This window comes from Alosa pseudoharengus, unplaced genomic scaffold, assembly GCF_046254945.1.
Source record: "Alosa pseudoharengus isolate Yale_2024_CS ecotype anadromous, Long Island Sound unplaced genomic scaffold, YU_APseudo_1.1 YU_APseudo_1.1_scf_19, whole genome shotgun sequence".
Lineage (NCBI taxonomy): Eukaryota > Metazoa > Chordata > Actinopteri > Clupeiformes > Clupeidae > Alosa > Alosa pseudoharengus.
Window position 1 is genome coordinate 4,719,759 of NW_027468657.1, and position 19,008 is coordinate 4,738,766.

The window sequence follows — 19,008 nt, forward strand, 5'->3', positions numbered from 1 at the left end:
CGGGAGGCGCAGTCCCTTACAAATGCGTCCTCGGGTTTGTTTACATGTTTATACAGATCTGTCCGTGTTTTCAGGGCTGCGATTGGACGATAGGTGGAAGTGGTGGTGGGTGATGAAGAAAGTGGTCAGTGGGCTAATTGACCACGCCTCCTGGGCAGACGCTCAGAATGACCATTTAAAACATCCTAACACTTCGTGTCTTTTGGTCGCTGATGCTACCGTCATCAGGAACTAGGCAATGGCAGCCTGAAGCAGGAAAAGGAAAAGTAACTGGCCACTGAGAATTGTGATGAACAGCGCAACGCACTAATACTGAGTCGATTATGAATGAAGCAGAACCATGAATGAAACTGAGACAAAGAGATTTCAGTAGGCTGCTGTAGTCAAACAGCACATAGTCCAACTGTGAGACGCGCCACCAAGTAGACAGCTCATCTCTAAAATGAGAGTGCAATGCAAATGCACATTGCTTATAGGCTTTGTGATTGTGGAGAGCAAAGGAGCACGCGCAGGCAGCCCACGGCATATGACAAGGGAGGGCAACCCACATGGGAGTTGTCATGGCAACGGTCCTTCATCTACTAAACTGTGTCGAAATTAGACAAGTGTGAAAGCGCGATCGATGTCGCGATACCCCCTGCATGCGTGCCATATGACATTTGAAGCTCGTGGTGGAACACTGAAGCGTGGCGAGACGGATGTCCTATACCTATACAACCATGGAACGGAAATTGCTCTGATTGTAATGATGTTTTTGTTACAGTCAGATCCATATCCCTTCCATGGTTGTATATAAGGCCTACCTATATTTTATTTTAGTCTAGGCTACTTAACAGAATATATAGTGCCAGCCGACATAACTTATCTTTATGGTTGAAAGTGAAACTTTATGTTTGCTATATGGCTTTCTGTGGGCTACTCCGTGATTTACGTGATTTTCCGAGGTTGTTAGATTGCCACAACCCCCCTATTATTTGAATAAGTACAAAGAGGACTGGCTGAAGGCATTAGGCTGAGTGCATCATGCAGTTCCGTAATATCGGCATGGTCAGGAACTATGCATGGTGTATCAACTGTGTGTGTGTGTGTGTGTGTGTGTGTGTGTTTTACTTCCTCTTTTCTGTAGGCCTGCAGTTTCATTGTGTTACTATTTCAATAGTGAGCCAAGCGTTAACAAGGACAGAACCAACCACCTGCACGAACCTACGCTTCACACAGGTACAGGTACTAATCACTTTCATGCTTTCATAAGGGCTAGCGTTAAGTGCACCGCAGTGTCCATTTAAATGATAGTTTTCTACATATTTTCTGTATTTTCATAATCTAATCACATTAAGCCTAGTTGCTGGGCAATTCCATGGAAAATTACATTTTTTGTAACATCCATAACGCCAATAAAATGTGATGGTATGGTATGATGTGAATGATTACATGAAATTTGAGCATTTGCTATTTTTGGCTGAAGAATGTAAATGAGAAAAAATGCAAAAAAAATTAATGTTATCATTCACATCATACAAATGCCAAGGCATTTCACTGGCGTTATGGATGTGACAAAAAGTCAATTTTCCGTGGAATTGCCCTGCTTATTGGATGGCTTGTTATTTAATCACTGACTATACTATAGGTCATATTGATTACTGGCATATTGAGCATCACCTTACAGATTAAAAGTAATGACTTTTTATAATGTATTAGATACGTACTGTCAGTCACTGCTATTGAATAGTGTTTCCATAAAATTAGAAGAACAATGATTAATGTTTCCTCACACACTGAGCAGGTCTTAACTAGCACACACACACACACACACACATTATATTTCCACAGTATGACAGCTTGACAGCCATGTTAAAATGCTATGAATATTGGATCTTCAGCACCCCCTACTCAAAATGTTTTCCAGCACTCCTGGTCTCTCTCCTTGATGTGTCAGTGGTGGCTGAGATAGAAAGCAGCATAACTATATATACTCTTCTGAGATAGAAAGCAGCATAACTATATATACTCTTCTGAGATAGAAAGCAGTATAACTATATACACTCTTCTGAGATAGAAAGCAGTATAACTATAACTACTCTTTTGATCCCGTGAGGGAAATTTGGTCTCTGCATTTATCCCAATCCATGAATTAGTGTAACACACTCAGCACACAGTGAACACACAGTGAGGTGAAGCACACACTAATCCCGGCGCAGTGAGCTGCCTGCTACAACAGCAGCGCTCGGGGAGCAGTGAGGGGTTAGGTGCCTTGCTCAAGGGCACTTCAGCCGTGCCTACTGGTCGGGGTTCGAACCGGCAACCCTCCGGTTCCAAGTCCGAAGCGCTAACCAGTAGGCCACGGCTGCCCCCACCGGCAGTTATGGGCTCTTGATAAGGCAGGGGTAAATAATATTCCATTATTAGTCTGATTGAAAAGTGGAGCAGTGTGTTTGATCTCTGAAAAGTGTGGCATTGGTTGTGAGACTATTCCTCTGTTTGGTGTGTGTGTGTGTGTGTGTGTGTGTTGCGGTGTCTGTGTGACATACTTCTGTGTAAATATGTGTTTGTGAAAGAGAGTTTCTGGTGTGTGTGTGTGAGTGTGCATGTGTGTGTGTGTGTGCATGTGTGTGTGTGTGTGTGTGTGTGTGTGAGTGTGTGTGTGTGTGCAAGTGAGTGTGTGTATGTGAGTGTGTGTGTATGTGTGTGTGCATATGTGTGTGTGTGTGTGTGTGTGTGTGCATATGTGTGTGTGTGTGTGTGTGTGTGTGTGTGTATGTGAGTATGTATGTGTGCGCATATGTGTGTGTGTGTGTGTGTGTGTGTGCGCATATGTGTGTGTGTGTGTGTGTGTGTACATGTGAGTGTGTGTATGTGAATGTTTCTGCTGTGAGGGGGAAGTTGCCCAGGGGAACAGGGCATGTTTCATTTCCCCATGCTGTGCTTGTGCTATAGGGCCTGCTGTGCATGTGCTATAGGGCCTGCTGTGCGTGTGCTATAGGGCCTGCTGTGCGTGTGCTATAGGGCCTGCTGTGCGTGTGCTATAGGGCCTGCTGTGCGTGTGCTATAGGGCCTGCTGTGCGTGTGCTATAGGGCCTGCTGTGCGTGTGCTATAGGGCCTGCTGTGCATGTGCTATAGGGCCTGCTGTGCGTGTGCATGTGCTATAGGGCCTGTTGTGCGTGTGCTATAGGGCCTGTTGTGCGTGTGCTATAGGGCCTGCTGTGCATGTGCTATAGGGCCTGCTGTGCATGTGCTATAGGGCCTGCTGTGCGTGTGCATGTGCTATAGGGCCTGCTGTGCGTGTGCATGTGCTATAGGGCCTGTTGTGCGTGTGCTATAGGGCCTGTTGTGCGTGTGCTATAGGGCCTGCTGTGCGTGTGCTATAGGGCCTGCTGTGCGTGTGCATGTGCTATAGGGCCTGCTGTGCGTGTGCATGTGCTATAGGGCCTGTTGTGCGTGTGCTATAGGGCCTGTTGTGCGTGTGCTATAGGGCCTGCTGTGCATGTGCTATAGGGCCTGCTGTGCATGTGCTATAGGGCCTGCTGTGCGTGTGCATGTGCTATAGGGCCTGCTGTGCGTGTGCATGTGCTATAGGGCCTGTTGTGCGTGTGCTATAGGGCCTGTTGTGCGTGTGCTATAGGGCCTGCTGTGCGTGTGCTATAGGGCCTGCTGTGCGTGTGCATGTGCTATAGGGCCTGCTGTGCGTGTGCATGTGCTATAGGGCCTGTTGTGCGTGTGCTATAGGGCCTGTTGTGCGTGTGCTATAGGGCCTGCTGTGCGTGTGCTATAGGGCCTGCTGTGCGTGTGCTATAGGGCCTGCTGTGCGTGTGCTATAGGGCCTGCTGTGCTTGTGCTATAGGGCCTGCTGTGCGTGTGCTATAGGACCTGCTGTGCGTGTGCTATAGGGCCTGCTGTGCGTGTGCCAGACATCGATCACCCAGAGGAGAGGGGGCAGTGGCACTAACTGGGTTAGGTGGAGTATGTGTGTGTGTGAGGGTTAGGTGGGATTATGTGCTAATGTGTGTGTGAGTGTTAGGTGGGATTATGTGCTAATGTGTGTGTGAGGGTTAGGTGGGATTATGTGCTAATGTGTGTGTGAGTGTTAGGCGGGATTATGTGCTAATGTGTGTGTGAGGGTTAGGCGGAGTATGTGCTGATATCGGTGACAATGTTCAGGTCTAACTCATTCTTCCTTGAGATTGAAAAGACTATTACGTTGGTCTTTTCAGCATTAAGCACAAGCTTTAATTGATGAAGCTGTGCTTACACTCAGTTACACTTACACTCAGTTTGCAATCACACACATGCTTTCCTTATGGTAGCAGCACAACAATAAATAACAGTGTGTGTGAGTGTTACTGTAGGTGGGATTATGTGCTAATGTGTGTGTGTGAGTGTTACTGTAGGTGGGATTATGTGCTAATGTGTGTGTGAGTGTTACTGTAGGTGGGATTATGTGCTAATGTGTGTGTGAGGGTTAGGTGGATTATGTGCTAATGTGTGTTTGAGTGTTACTGTAGGTGGGATTATGTGCTAATGTGCGTGTGAGTGTTACTGTAGGTGGGATTGTGTGCTAATGTGTGTGTGAGTGTTACTGTAGGTGGGATTATGTGCTAATGTGTGTTTGAGTGTTACTGTAGGTGGGATTATGTGCTAATGTGCGTGTGAGTGTTACTGTAGGTGGGATTATGTGCTAATGTGTGTGTGAGTGTTACTGTAGGTGGGATTATGTGCTAATGTGTGTGTGAGTGTTACTGTAGGTGGGATTATGTGCTAATGTGTGTGTGCGGGTTAGGTGGATTATGTGCTAATGTGTGTGTGAGTGTTACTGTAGGTGAGATTATGTGCTAATGTGTGTGTGTGAGTGTTACTGTAGGTGGGATTATGTGCTAATGTGTGTGTGTGAATGTTACTGTAGGTGGGATTATGTGCTAATGTGTGTGTGTGAATGTTACTGTAGGTGGGATTATGTGCTAATGTGTGTGTGAGTGTTACTGTAGGTGGGATTATGTGCTAATGTGTGTGTGCGGGTTAGGTGGATTATGTGCTAATGTGTGTGTGAGTGTTACTGTAGGTGGGATTATGTGCTAATGTGTGTGTGTGAGTGTTACTGTAGGTGGGATTATGTGCTAATGTGTGTGTGTGGGTTAGGTAGATTATGTGCTGATGTGTGTGTGAGTGTTACTGTAGGTAGGATTATGTGCTAATGTATGTGTGCGGGTTAGGTGGATTATGTGTTAATGTGTGTGTGCGGGTTAGGTGGATTATGGTGCTAGTGTGTGTGAGTGTTATGTGGGATTATGTGCTAGTGAGTGTGTGAGTGTTAGGTGGGATTATGTGCTAGTGTGTGTGTGTGAGGGTTAGGTGTGGGATATCCTGTATCCTGTGTCCTGATATTTTAGAGGTGTTTTAGAATGTTGTCTCGGATGTCCATACATATTTCACATTTCTATTCCGTCTGATTGCAGGAGGTCCGGGACATTGACATGTCTCTACAGCTCTGTTTGATCTGGGCTGATGTTTACTCTTCTGTCTACAGGTGATCTGAGCTGGTGTTTACTCTTCTGTCTACAGGTGATCTGGGCTGATGTTTACTGTTCTGTCTACAGGTGATCTGGGCTGATGTTTACTGTTCTGTCTACAGGTGATCTGGGCTGGTGTTTGGGAGCAATGGGCTGCTGTTTGAGCTGCATCTACCGGGTCAGTCTATCATCCAATCACTGCACAACACACACACACACACCTCACCCCCTACACCACACACACACACACACACACACCTCACCCCCTACACCACACACACCTCACCTCCTACACACACACACACACCTCACCCCCTACACCACACACACACCTCACCCCCTACACCACACACACACACACACACCTCACCCCCTACACCACACACACACACCTCACCCCCTACACCACACACACACACACCTCACCCCCTACACCACACACACCTCACCCCCTACACCACACACAGATGCGTTCACTTCTAGAATGGCTTCACCAGTATGCCTGCTGTAAGTTGCGTTCACTTCTAGAAAGGTCTTCACAAGTTGCGTTCACTTCTAGAAAGGTCTTCACCAGTATGCCTGCTGTAAGTTGCGTTCACTTCTAGAAAGGTCTTCACCAGTATGCCTGCTGTAAGTTGCGTTCACTTCTAGAAAGGTCTTCACAAGTTGCGTTCACTTCTAGAAAGGTCTTCACCAGTATGCCTGCTGTAAGTTGCGTTCACTTCTAGAAAGGTCTTCACCAGTATGCCTGCTGTAAGTCTGTCGTGTGTCTCTCTGAGTTTGTTACTGCTGTGTGTCTCCTTTAGGTCTGTTGTATGACTCTTGTGAGTCTGTTGTACTGTATACATACATCCTGTACATCTGATATGTCTTCTGTAAGTGTGATGTCTTCTTGTGTGTGTCCTGTAAGTGTGTTGTGATATATCATGGCTGAGTAAGTGTGATGTCTTCTTGTGTGTCCTGTAAGTGTGTTGTGATATATCATGGCTGAGTAAGTGTGTTGTGATACATCATGGCTGAGTGTGGTGTTGTGATATATCATGGCTGAGTGTGGTGTTGTGATATATCATGGCTGAGTGTGGTGTTGCTGTGTGCTCTGTAGGACCCAGTGCCAGGGGACATGGTGGAGATCATGGAGACGCTGTATAGCCACTGGGTCGTGTACGTGGGAGATGGATACGTGGTGCACTTCACAGTCCCAGGTACAAATCCCTCTGCCTCCACTGCCAGGTGCCTTTAGGAGCACATTTCTGTTGATCATCCGATATTTAGAGATGTTTACATTTACAGTATTTACGATTAAAAGTGCTTTGAAATATTTCACCTGCTGTTGGCAACAGGTGACAGCTCAGGAGGGAATGATGTAAAGCAGATACAGAATACCAGTAATCTGCAAGTGGAATAGCAAAATACAGAATACCAGTAATCTGCAAGTGGAATAGCAAAATACAGAATACCAGTAATCTGCAAGTGAAATAGCAAAATACAGAATACCAGTAATCTGCAAGTGAAATAGCAAAATACAGAATACCAGTAATCTTCAAGTGAAATAGCAAAATAGCTCGTTTCAGTTCCTCACCTCAGACATGTGTCTGCTAGTGTTGGTCAGTTCCTCAAACATATGCCTGCTAGTGTTGGTCAGTTCCTCAAACATATGTCTGCTTGTGTTGGTTCATTAGACCTCCTAAAAGGGCTGCACAATTATAACAACATGAACCAGCGCAATTACCTAATCGCAAAAGCTACAAATTATCGTGCCCAGTTAATTTTGTCACATTTCTGACTTTTGTATTTACTTCATCCTCCTGGACCTTGACTATGTCACCTCTAGAAATTCTGATTGGTGAGCGTCACAGTCGGTTGGGGGTGCTGTGCTTCTTGTGGCCTGGGCGTGCTCACCAACCAAGGGAGGCACAATTAAAGAGACATTTGGAATATTGAACTGAATCAATAAATTGAGATTCAAAAATCATATATTGCAAATCGTAATCGCAATATCTGTCAGAAAAATTTACCTCCTATAGTTTACAGTATACAATAAAAACTCAAACACTTCTGCCATATTGGCCATACAGATCACTGTAACATTATAACACATTTACAGTCTGCCATTGAAACATGATGGTTTATATAGCAATGAACCCACATAGCCTCTAAAGCATGCCATGTATATGAACATAGCCTCTAACGCATGCGGTGTATATGAACTCACATAGCCTCTAAAGCATGCCGTGTATATGAACCCACATAGCCTCTAAAGCAAGCCGTGTATATGAATATAGCCTCTAAAGCATGCCGTGTATATGAACATAGCCTCTAAAGCATGTCGTGTATATGAACATAGCCTCTAAAGCATGTCGTGTATATGAACCCACATAGCCTCTAAAACATGCCGTGTATATGAACATAGCCTCTAAAGCATGTCGTGTATATGAACCCACATAGCCTCTAAAACATGCCGTGTATATGAACATAGCCTCTAAAGCATGTCGTGTATATGAGCCCACATAGCCTCTAAAGCATGTCGTGTATATGAACATAGCCTCTAAAGCATGTCGTGTATATAAACATAGCCTCTGAAACATGCCGTGTATATGAACATAGCCTCTAAAGCATGTTGTGTATATGAACATAGCCTCTAAAGCATGTCGTGTATATGAACCCACATAGCCTCTAAAGCATGTCATGTATATGAACCCACATAGCCTCTAAAGCATGTTGTGTATATGAACATAGCCTCTAAAGCATGTCGTGTATATGAACATAGCCTCTAAAGCATGTCGTGTATATGAACATAGCCTCTAAAGCATGCCTGTTGTCACCCTCAGATTCGGCCAAGTACTTGCCGATCTCCAAAGGTCACATCGCACGCAGTAAGCTAGCAGAGATGGTGGTGGGGCGATCCCATCGCGTCAATAACTACCTGGACGACAGGTATGAGCCACGGCCCATGGCCGTCATCGTGGAGGAGGCTAACGCCTGGGTGGGCAAGCCGCTGGACTACAACCTGCTGCTGGAGAACTGCGAACACTTCGCCACCTACCTGCGCTACGGCCACGCAGAGTCCAGACAGGTGAGAGTGGACAGAGAGAAAGAGACAGGCAGAGAGAGAGAGAGAGAGAGAGAGAGAGGCAGAGAGAGAGGCAGAGAGAGAGAGACAGGCAGAAGATAGGCAGAGAGAGAGACAGAGACAGGCAGAGAGAGAGAGAGAGAGAGAGAGAGAGAGAGAGAGAGGCAGAGAGAGAGAGAGAGAGGCAGAGAGAGAGAGAGAGAGGGAGAGAGAGAGAGAGAGAGAGGCAGAGAGAGAGAGAGAGAGAGAGAGGCAGAGAGAGAGAGAGAGAGAGAGGCAGAGAGAGAGAGAGAGAGAGGCAGAGAGAGAGAGAGAGAGAGAGAGAATTGAATTTATAAAAACCTTTATTTACAACTAACTAAAAGACATACAAAGTCACAGTCATCTCAAAGATGAATGATTAAAATGTAAATAAATAGAAGACACATCTAGTTATGTATGTTAAACAGCAGGCACAGGAACATCTAACAAAGTATTAAATTGCACTTTATCCTCTACAACCATACACAGAGCATTTTCCTGACACCATATACTCTCAAAGGTTTCAAGATCACTCATTTCCTTGTAAAAACCAAAATCAATTAAAATCCTTGATCTCACCAAGATTGCAAATACCATCAAAAGATCAAATCTTGAGTTATGCTCAACCTTATTCCTCCTGCTAACATATATAGACATCTTAGCCTGTCCAATTATAAAGTTCAGCAATTGACATTTGTGCCTTCGCTTCTGTACATATTTAAAACCAAAAATAAAAGTTTCCATTGAAAAAATTTCATTAAGGTAAGTGAACAGTTTCCGTAAAATGGAAAATAAAGGCATCAAGCGTGTGCATTGCATAAAAGCGTGAAAAACAGTTTCCCTGTCATTGCAAAACGGGCACTCATGCCTCACATCAGAATTCAAAACACAAACAAAAGAATTTACAGCAACTGCACCATATAAGATCCTCCATTGTAAATCCCCCACCTTTTTAATTAATGGTGACTTGTAAAAGGATCTCCAGTGTGGTTTGACATCCTGTTCTACATGTAGAACAGCACGCCAAGGTGTGTCAACTCTAGACTCCAAACACCTCCTATTTAGAGATTTTACACAATGATTGTAAAGTGCCTTTCCAGAGGCGCGATTTGGACCCAGAAAAACAAAATCTTCAACCTTCAAAAAGACATTACAAAATTCAGAGGACACACTAAAACATGGAACAGGATCACATTCATTTGGCATAACTAAACCCCTGGCATACTGATCCAACATTGCTAGACTAGCATCTGTGAAGCGGGACCGCAATTCCAAGAGGAATTTGTTAACTACACGGATGGATCTCATTTTCATGTGTTCTGCCACTCCTTCAGCATTCTCAAAACCTGTCCCAGCTAAAGGCAGGAGGTCCCTCAAAGTGATGACCCGCGCTTTGCAAAACATCCCACTAAAAGCAGGAAAATGCTTCTCGTGCATAAGATCCAAACATGAACCATATATCAATGGCTCTTGCAAAAGCCAAAAGAGAGAGCTTGTATTCTGAGGTCTCCATACTTTCAAAAGACTCCATACTTTAAACGTATTGCGATAAAACACAGGAAGCTTGTTTAAGTTCATTAAGGCAGGATTCATCCAGAAGAGGGTCCTATCCAGACCCAAGCCTTCAAAAGTTCTTAGGATGGCACAAGCCACAGCCTTCCAACTGGAATTTACAGGTCCATCCAAAAGTCTCTGTATGAACTGAAGACGAAAGGCTGCTGCCCTACTCTGCAGGTGGACCAATCCTTGTCCACCCTCATCCTTGGATAAAAAAAGCACGCCTTGTTGGACCCAGTGTAGACCATCCCAAAAGAAATCAACCAGAATAGATTGTATTTTAGATAAAACATGTGCTGGAGGGTCTATACATGCAAGTCTGTGCCAAAGGGATGAAGCCACCAGGTTGTTAATTATTAGAACACGGCCCCTATAGGACAATTTTTTAATTAAAAAACTCCACTTGCCAAGACGCCCCTTAACCTTCTCAACAATCCCCTCAAAATTCCTTAGAACAAAGTTATCGTCTCCAAGAAACACACCCAAATATTTAAACCCGTCCCTAGACCAGGTTAACCCACCTGGGAGGCACGGTGTGCCATCAGGCCATTTTCCAGCCAACAGGGCCACACTTTTTCCCCAATTAACTCTGGCAGATGATAAAAGATTAAAATCAGTAAAAACCTTCAACATGGTGTCCACATCCCTTTGGCTTTCAATCAGAATAGCTACATCATCTGCATAAGCTGATAGCTTCAAAGAGATGTTACACTCAGGCAGAGTTACACCCTTTAGTTTGGCTCTTAACTGTACTAACAGGGGCTCAAAAGCTAAGGAGTATAGCATTCCAGAGAGGGGGCATCCTTGTCTAATTCCCCTAAAAACCTTGAAAGGAGCACACAAGTCACCATTAATTTTCAGAATACTTTCATTGTCACAGTATAGAGCTCTAATTTTCTTTATAAAAACAGGATTAAAGCCAAAAGCAGTCAAGACGCTCCATAAATAATTATGTTCAACTCTATCAAACGCTTTTTCCTGATCGATCAACAGAAATTAGGCCAAAGTCCAAATGTAAAAGTTTACCAATTTCCAAAGCGTCTCTAATAAAAGAAATATTGTCATACATAAGCCTGCCCGGCACACAGTAGGTCTGGTCAGGTGCAATGACTTCCCCTAAAACTTCACTGAGTCTATTAGCAAGAACCTTAGAGAGCAGCCGATATTCCGCACATAGAACAGACACGGGTCTCAATGACCTGATATCCTTCAAATCTCCCTTCTTCGGTAACAGAGTAAGAACTGCTCTGCGACAACTGAGTGGCAGCTGCCCCTTGGCCAAGCTGTTCCTCAAAACGACCAGTAGGTCTGCGCCTACTTCTGTCCAGAAAGACTTATAAAAGTCAACCGGCAGACCATCGATCCCCGGTGCCTTGCCACACTCCATACCATGGAGGGCCTTTTCCAACTCGTCCAGGGTAATCACCCTTCCAAGGTCGCAATTAGCTTCTCTAGATACCTTAGGAAGATTCGTCAAAAAAGGACTGTCAAGGGCCTGTTCATAGGAGATTTCACTCCTATACAAAACCTTGTAGAAATCAACTGCTCTCTTACGAATTTGTTTATCGTCAGATAAGAGGGTTCCAGTTTCTGAAACCAAAGCATGTATAAGCCGTTTTTGGCCATTTTTCTTTTCCAGATTAAAAAAGAATTTGGAAGGTGCATCCATTAATTCTGCACACTGGAAGCGAGACCTGACCAGAGCTCCTTGTGCTTTAATGCCCAGCAAGTTGGCCAAACAATTCTTTTTTGTTTTCAAATTTTCCATATATGACTGATTACCTGTACTTTCAGCTAAAACTTGGAGCTCCAGTATCTCATTTTCCAACAATTTCATGCGTTGAGCTATATCTCTCCTGACACAGGAAGTATACTGCTGACACAACTGTTTTATCTGGGCCTTTCCAAAATCCCACCACTGTTGCACAGACTGAAAAGACTGCTTTGTGGATCTAAAATCATTCCAGAAAAACTTAAAAACATCCCTAAAATTACCATCATTCAAAAGACTAGTGTTAAAGTGCCAGTATGCACTCTTATATCTGGTGGCGCTAACAAAAAAATTACAAAGCACCATACTATGATCGGAAAAACCTACTGGCAGGATGAGACAGCTTCTAAAATAACTGAACTGGTGTTTAAAGGTATAGAACCTGTCTAATCTTGCCAGAGATAAAATGTTATTATTTGAGTGGACCCATGTGTACTGTTTCTGTTTTATATGAAAGTTCCTCCATAAATCAGAAAGGTCGTGGGACTTCATTATCTCAATGAGCCTTCTACGTGATGGCATATGAGGCTCTACATGATTCCTGTCAATAGCCAGCTCAGTACAGTTGAAATCCCCACCAAGAAGTAAACACTCCCCAGAATCACAATTCTTTAACAGATCATCCAGGATACTTAAGAAAACCATTCTCTCCCTCCCCACCGTTGGGGCATAGACACATACAAAAACAAAAAAAGTATTTTCAAATTGAGCTCTGACTCTCAAGAGTCTACCTTTAACAATTTCATCAACCTCATATGAACAGGGGATACAGCTACTTGAAAAAAGAATAGCAACACCACCACTAGTTGAGGTATTATGACTTAAGATCGATAACCCCCCAAATTCTAATGCCCAATCAGAGCTATTGCTTGCGTCAGTATGGGTTTCCTGCGCAAAGACAACATCAATAGCTTTTTCTTTAATTGTTTCAAAAAGCATCGCCCTCTTTGTGCGGTCTCTTGCTCCATTCAAATTAAGCGAAGCAATTTGAAACCCACTCATAAGTATAAAAGAAAAAGTGCAAAAAAAGAACATATTAAAAAAGAACATATTAAAATTCATTGGGAATTAACAGGGGCTGGGGTGGACTGGCTATCAGCGTTCAACAGAGCTCTAAGTTTTGTGAGAAATTTATTCAAACGGTAGACCTCCTGCCTAGTAAAGCTACCTTCGGCCATATACAGCTTCGTTTTAGCGATGAACTGTTCAACATCGGGAAAATATTCGTCAACTTGAACACACCTAGCATTTTTAGTCTGCTTCAGAAACGTTTTTAAATCATCCACAGTGTACTCGCGTCCTGTATAGCCGCTTTGGGGAAGACTGCACCTTAGGCTGCAATCAGAAAATTCCCCCTCGCTCTCTGCATCCGTAGAAATAACGTCGACAACCAGATCTTTCTTTTTTGCCTTTTTATGAGACTCAGATCGCACCCTTTCCCTCTTCAGACCTTTTGGAACTTTAAAGGGGACTTCCTCTGTTTCCATGATCTGACTGTCCTCCCCGCAAGCGTCCTGCGAAAGATCTAGTACGTTGGAATTCAGTGAGTTATCAGTATGCATAACGTTATTTTCTGGAGCTTCAGCCTCGGCCCCCTCTTTTCCGTCCCTTACTATCTCATCAGACACATCCTGATCTGATGGTCTAACTTCAGGTGTATCCGCATTAGAAGAACCTTCCCCTGGTGACTGATCACCATCCACCCCAGCCTCCCCACCATTTGTGGGCGCCTCATCACTGGCAGACTGTCCCTCCCCAGTATTCTCATTTAGACCATTGACATTGGCGGTAGTATTGGTGCACTTTTCTGGACAGGCACGCACTAGGTGACCCGTCAAACCACAACCAAAACATCTCATCAGATTACTCGTGACATATATGACATAATTGAAATCATCAACCTGGATATTCAAAGTCAACTCAAGATCATCTGTGTTGTTGTTTAAAACCATGTAAACATATCGCCTAAAAGATACCACATGCTTTAAAAGTGGGGACTTCGTGGAAATGGCGATCTTCTTGATCGGGGAAACTAATTTGCCGTAGCGGGATAGGGACTGGACAAGAATGTCATCACTAATGAAAGGTGGTATGTTTGAAAGTATTACTTTCCTAGATGGGGTAGACAAAGGGAGTACTGAGGTAAAAATACCATCAATTTCTACTCCGCGTTCAACCACTAAGTTGGCCAATTCCACGGACTCAAGGAACAAAACGATTGCTTGATTCATACGAGCAGCAGACAAAACTTTGTCATGCCCAACTATTTCACCTACTGCCAGGCTACACTCTTCTACGCTGGCGGTAGAGGATATCTTTATACCATGCCGCCACGTGAGACAAACAAACTTTCCCCTAGTGTTACCTGAGGCAGCCATACTCCAAACCAGGAGCTGACGCCCAGGTAAAACCACAAAAACACACGCACTCCACTAACCCCAAACCCTACAAACCCAAAAACATACAAGACAAACAAACAACAAAAGGAAAAAAATATAGAAAAAGTAAGAAAGAGAAGACAGGTAAGAAAAGGCACAGCGGCCTCACTCACACAGCGTTCACTCACAGACGCTCCGGCTCCGCCCACTCACTCAGTCCATGCGCACAGAGAGAGAGAGAGAGAGAGAGGCAGAGAGAGAGAGAGAGAAAGAGAGAGAGAGAGAGAGGCAGAGAGAGAGAGAGAGAGAGGCAGAGAGAGAGAGGCAGAGAGAGAGAGAGAGAGAGGCAGAGAGAGAGGCAGAGAGAGAGAGGCAGAGAGAGAGAAAGAGAGAGAGAGAGAGAGGCAGAAAGAGAGAGAGAGAGAGGCAGAGAGAGAGGGGGGAAAGAGAGAGAGACAGGCAGACAGAGAGAGATTTTTTTTCTAAGGTAGGCTTCATTGCATTGGGAATGATATTCATTGGGGGTGCTGAAAGCAAACCAGGAAAGGAGAGAAAGTGTGTGTGTATGTGTGTGTGTTGAACATGGCTTGCTCTGTGTCCAGGTGAAACGAGGATGGTGTGTGTGTGCCTCCTGTACTGTGGTCTGGGTAGAGATCATCAAATGGTTCAAGAGAAAACATCCGAAAGACATGCCAGCAGAAGAGGTGGTGTGAGAAGAGGAGGACCCCCCCCCCCCCCCCCCAACACACACATATAAACACACAAACATATAAACACACACACACACACATACTCACAGGTCTGTCATGAAGACAGAAACATCATAATGTTCATTACCTCTTACTGCAGATACACACACATTTATGATTTGTCCTATGATTTTTTTCTATTCTGTTTTTAGCACTGTCCTAATAACACACACACACACTTAAAGGATAATTCCGGTATTTAGCACTTTGAGTCCATTTTCTGGTTTGTTTTGGATGGACTAGAGTGGTGGACACCGACATTTTGATGATGGGTCCTGTCTCGGCTTTCTGGCTCGTTTTGAATAGCCTTTGACTGTTTCAGTCAACTGTTTCAGTTGGCTGGCTATGGGCATGCACACACATATCTTTAAAACAAAGCCGTTAAAACATTTTCAAACGTTCGTTTTCAAAACTGTGCAACTCACCGAGTGGTTAGTGGTGTTCGTTGATTATTAAAAACAAATATATCTGCGCAAAGCACGATTTCAATCCGTTTTATTTGCTATTGTGGAACTATTTTTTCAGATACCTCACAACCGCGTATAAACTTCCGCTCAATATTTGAGTCTGAAGCATAGACAGCAAAAGAAGGTCTCGCGGGGGAAAGACTACAACCTAATGTAAACAGGCCCCCTTTCCGTTTCCAGTAGCACAGTAATATCAACGACTAATGAGTCTTCCAACAGAAATCAATGGGATTTTACAAAATGCCAAATAAGACACGACAGGAACTGTATTTCGCTGCGCTACTTGTTTTGGAACATCAACGAACACCACTAACCACTCGGTGAGTTGCACAGTTTTAAAAATGTCACTCCAACTTCATACTAGGCCTGGTCCAATCACATTCCTTCTCTCCTCTCCATAGGGTTTCCATCTCCCAGGACATAACACAAATATAAACATTTATAACATACAATAAATATGCAATAAATCATTTCAACAGATTTTTGTACTTATAAACATTTTATTTAGTTTACAAATAATACTGGGACTTCAACACAACAGAAATGTTATTTCCAAAAACATTTTGAAGAACATGAACAAAAATTTTCAACATGGTTTTCTTAAATAAAATATATATTTTTTTCCATCATATATACACTGGTGTGGGGGTCGGGTGTTTTTTGGCATTCTATGGAAATTGGACAATACTCAAACTCTGATTGGATAAAGGCTCATCCCTATCCATCAAAAGTGTTAACGATTGGTTGAAATTTAAACCAGCTAGTGCATGCTGGTGACTCTGAATGTAGTGTTGGGCTGATTCAGTAACAGTAGCTAATGGACACAGGACTGGGCATGTAACAAAACGGTGTGTGTACATGCATGTAACAATACTGTGTGTGTACACGGTGAAAGCCATCTGAGGGAGGTTCTGTAGGAGAGCAGATCGATCAGACTCTGCTGCTTTCGGTAGGTGCCATCTAGAGCCTGGAATGACTATAGTGTGTGTGTGTGTGTCAAATCTAAGGTCCAAAGAATAGTGGTTGAATAGTAATAGTGTGTGTGTGTGTGTGTGTGTGTAACATTAGGAGAGTAAGTAACAGTAATAGTGTGCAGAGGTTCGTTTAAGTGATGAACCAGAAGCAGAGCTTACAGATCTGCTGTGAGCGGAGCTTTTTCACAGAGTCCTTCTGTTCCCCGCTGGGCTTTTCAAACCGATGGGCCAGACCATAATACTCAGCACAGAGTCCTTCTGTTCCCCGCTGGGCTTTTCAAACCGATGGGCCAGACCATAATACTCAGACATAGAGCACCACAGCACACTGCGCCGGTGCTAGCCAATGCTAGCTCACTCTTTAGCACAGAGCATGCAGCTGACCACGCCAACCGTGACACACTGGCGCTGGAGAAGCCCACACCGCCCCAGGACCAGCTCCACGGCCATCTGAGTCTTGCCAGGCCCACGCCAGGCCCACGCTAGGCCCATGCCAACCCTAAGCAGGGCACGGGGCCGGACGGGGCTACTCTGCCCTGTGGTGAAGCGCCCTGTGGTAGGTGCAGCGTGGAGGACTCACTCAGCTGCAGGACATCAGTGAGGATGGCACATACAGCTCAGAAGGAGTGTGTTAGCATATGCATATGTGTGTGTGTGTGTGTGTGTGTGTGGTAGTGTGTGTGTATCAAGCATATGCGTGAGAGACAGGCCTTGCGTGGTTGAAACATGCGTAAGGAACAGAAAAAAGGCGGGCGCAACTGAGAGTGTTTGTATGTATGTGTGTGTGTGTGTGTGTGTGTGTGTGTGTGTATGTGTGTGTGTGTGTGTGTGTATGTGTGTGTGTGTGTGTGTGTGTGTGTGTGTGTATGTGTGTGTGTGTGTGTGTGTGTGTCATCCACAGCTTCCTCAGACTGGCCTTTCGTCTCTCAGTGTAGAAAGGTCCCAGAGCATTTTGAAGTTTCTCTTTGGGCCGTCTCTCCGTGAGGAAGGTGTGTGTGAGTGTGTGTGTGCAAGGAAGGCTTTTGATTGTCTCGCTTTTCTGATCAATGGCTAGTTTGACCTTTGACACTGGAGGATTTGTCCATCATCGGGCTGCTGCTGTTCAATCAAAGAGTCTTTAAAGCTCCAATAGCAAGAGAAGGCATCTGTGGTCAGTCGTGCTGGCACTCGCCACCTGGGCTGATTGGGAGGGGGGTGGGGGGGGGCAGGTGTGTGTGTGTGTGTGGGGGGGGCAGGTGTGTGTGTGTGTGTGTGTGTGTGTGGGGGGGGGGGGGGCAGGTGTGTGTGTGTGTGTGTGTGGGGGGGGGGGGGGGGGGTTCAGTCCACGACAACTGAGAGAATGGCCATGACAGCGATTCCACAACACAACAACAGGATCTGCAGCAGAGACTCCCTAAAGACAGACACACACACACACACACACACACACACCACACACACACACACACACACACACACACACACACACACACAGATATAGATACAGATAGATATTCACATCTATACACATGAATTAGCAAACACACAAATTAGACAGTAAAAAGTGGAGCTTAACCGTATAAACATCATGACTGAGGGATGGCCTTATGCCCAGTGGGTGAGTGCCAGCATTATTAGACATATTAACTCATTGAATGCTGCGCTGTTTTCGGAAGCTTTGGCCCAGAGTGCCAGCAATCTTGATCATTGTTAACGATTTTTGTAGAGCCATAGCGTATTCTATGTTATAGCTATGGACACATGGCTTGTTTGAAAGGTGAGACTTTAAGCTCTCAGTGGGTACAAACCGTTTATTTCTACATGCCTCTGTTCCTAAGAAATCCCAAACTAAACAGTGGCTAGTTTTCATCAAAATCCCTGTTTTATTTCTAGAAATGGAGATGTAGCGTCTTTGATGAAATATGAAGTGTTGCCTGTAAAGTTTCCGGGAAGTGACCTAGCGAGACCTGGCGAGACTGCCACCTAGTGATAAACCCACAAAAATGGCCTGGTTTGACCTGACGTGCATGTGTCACTGATTCAAACCAAAGCGGCAACCATCAAAAGCAGAGTTTTAAGATTAAATGTCCAGATTGTGCGTTTTCATGAGTTTTCGATCATCATATTTCATTTCCATTCATCACAGAGTTCCCAAAATCACATATAAGGTGTGTTAGAGTGTCTAGTTTCATAATATTACGTTTTTGGCACTCAATGAGTTAAGTCCCTCTCAGTGGCGTAACAGGCCAATGGTGGGCCCAGGTGCGAGAGCGCTACACGGGCCCCATATCAACGAATTTTGGGCCAAGATGAATTAGCTCTGATACATGCAATACACATTAAGGGTGACTTCAATTGTTTATGCAAAGGGCCTGAGGCACCGAAGTAGTTTAGTAGTTACAGATTACAATTTCAAATAAAAAACACACGACTACATATCCATTACATGTAAAAACATTAAAAAATGATTTTATTAACAGCCTGCAGGCCAGGGTAATCTAATATTACTGCATTAACATCAACTCGCATGGAATTATGGG

General features: G+C 44.4%; 2 protein-coding genes across 2 annotated transcripts in view; one reads left to right on the forward strand and one right to left on the reverse strand.

The window, feature by feature from the left end:
- Window positions 1–1,131: 1,131 nt before the first annotated feature.
- LOC143132165 (phospholipase A and acyltransferase 4-like) lies at window positions 1,132–15,996 on the forward strand. The gene is made up of 5 exons (XM_076291520.1): window positions 1,132–1,218; window positions 5,625–5,680; window positions 6,605–6,704; window positions 8,331–8,575; window positions 14,902–15,996. Exons 2-5 carry the CDS (start codon window positions 5,651–5,653, stop codon window positions 15,010–15,012), a joined length of 486 nt encoding a protein of 161 aa, XP_076147635.1. The 5' UTR covers window positions 1,132–1,218; window positions 5,625–5,650; the 3' UTR covers window positions 15,013–15,996.
- A 1,761-nt stretch (window positions 15,997–17,757) lies between these two features.
- Window positions 17,758–19,008, reverse strand: part of slc39a13 (solute carrier family 39 member 13) — a 21,766-nt gene continuing 20,515 nt past the window's right edge. Inside the window, exon 10 of the mRNA XM_076291521.1 lies at window positions 17,758–17,882. Coding sequence (XP_076147636.1) covers window positions 17,807–17,882 — 76 coding nt within the window. The 3' untranslated portion in view covers window positions 17,758–17,806. The remainder of the gene's footprint in view (window positions 17,883–19,008) is intronic.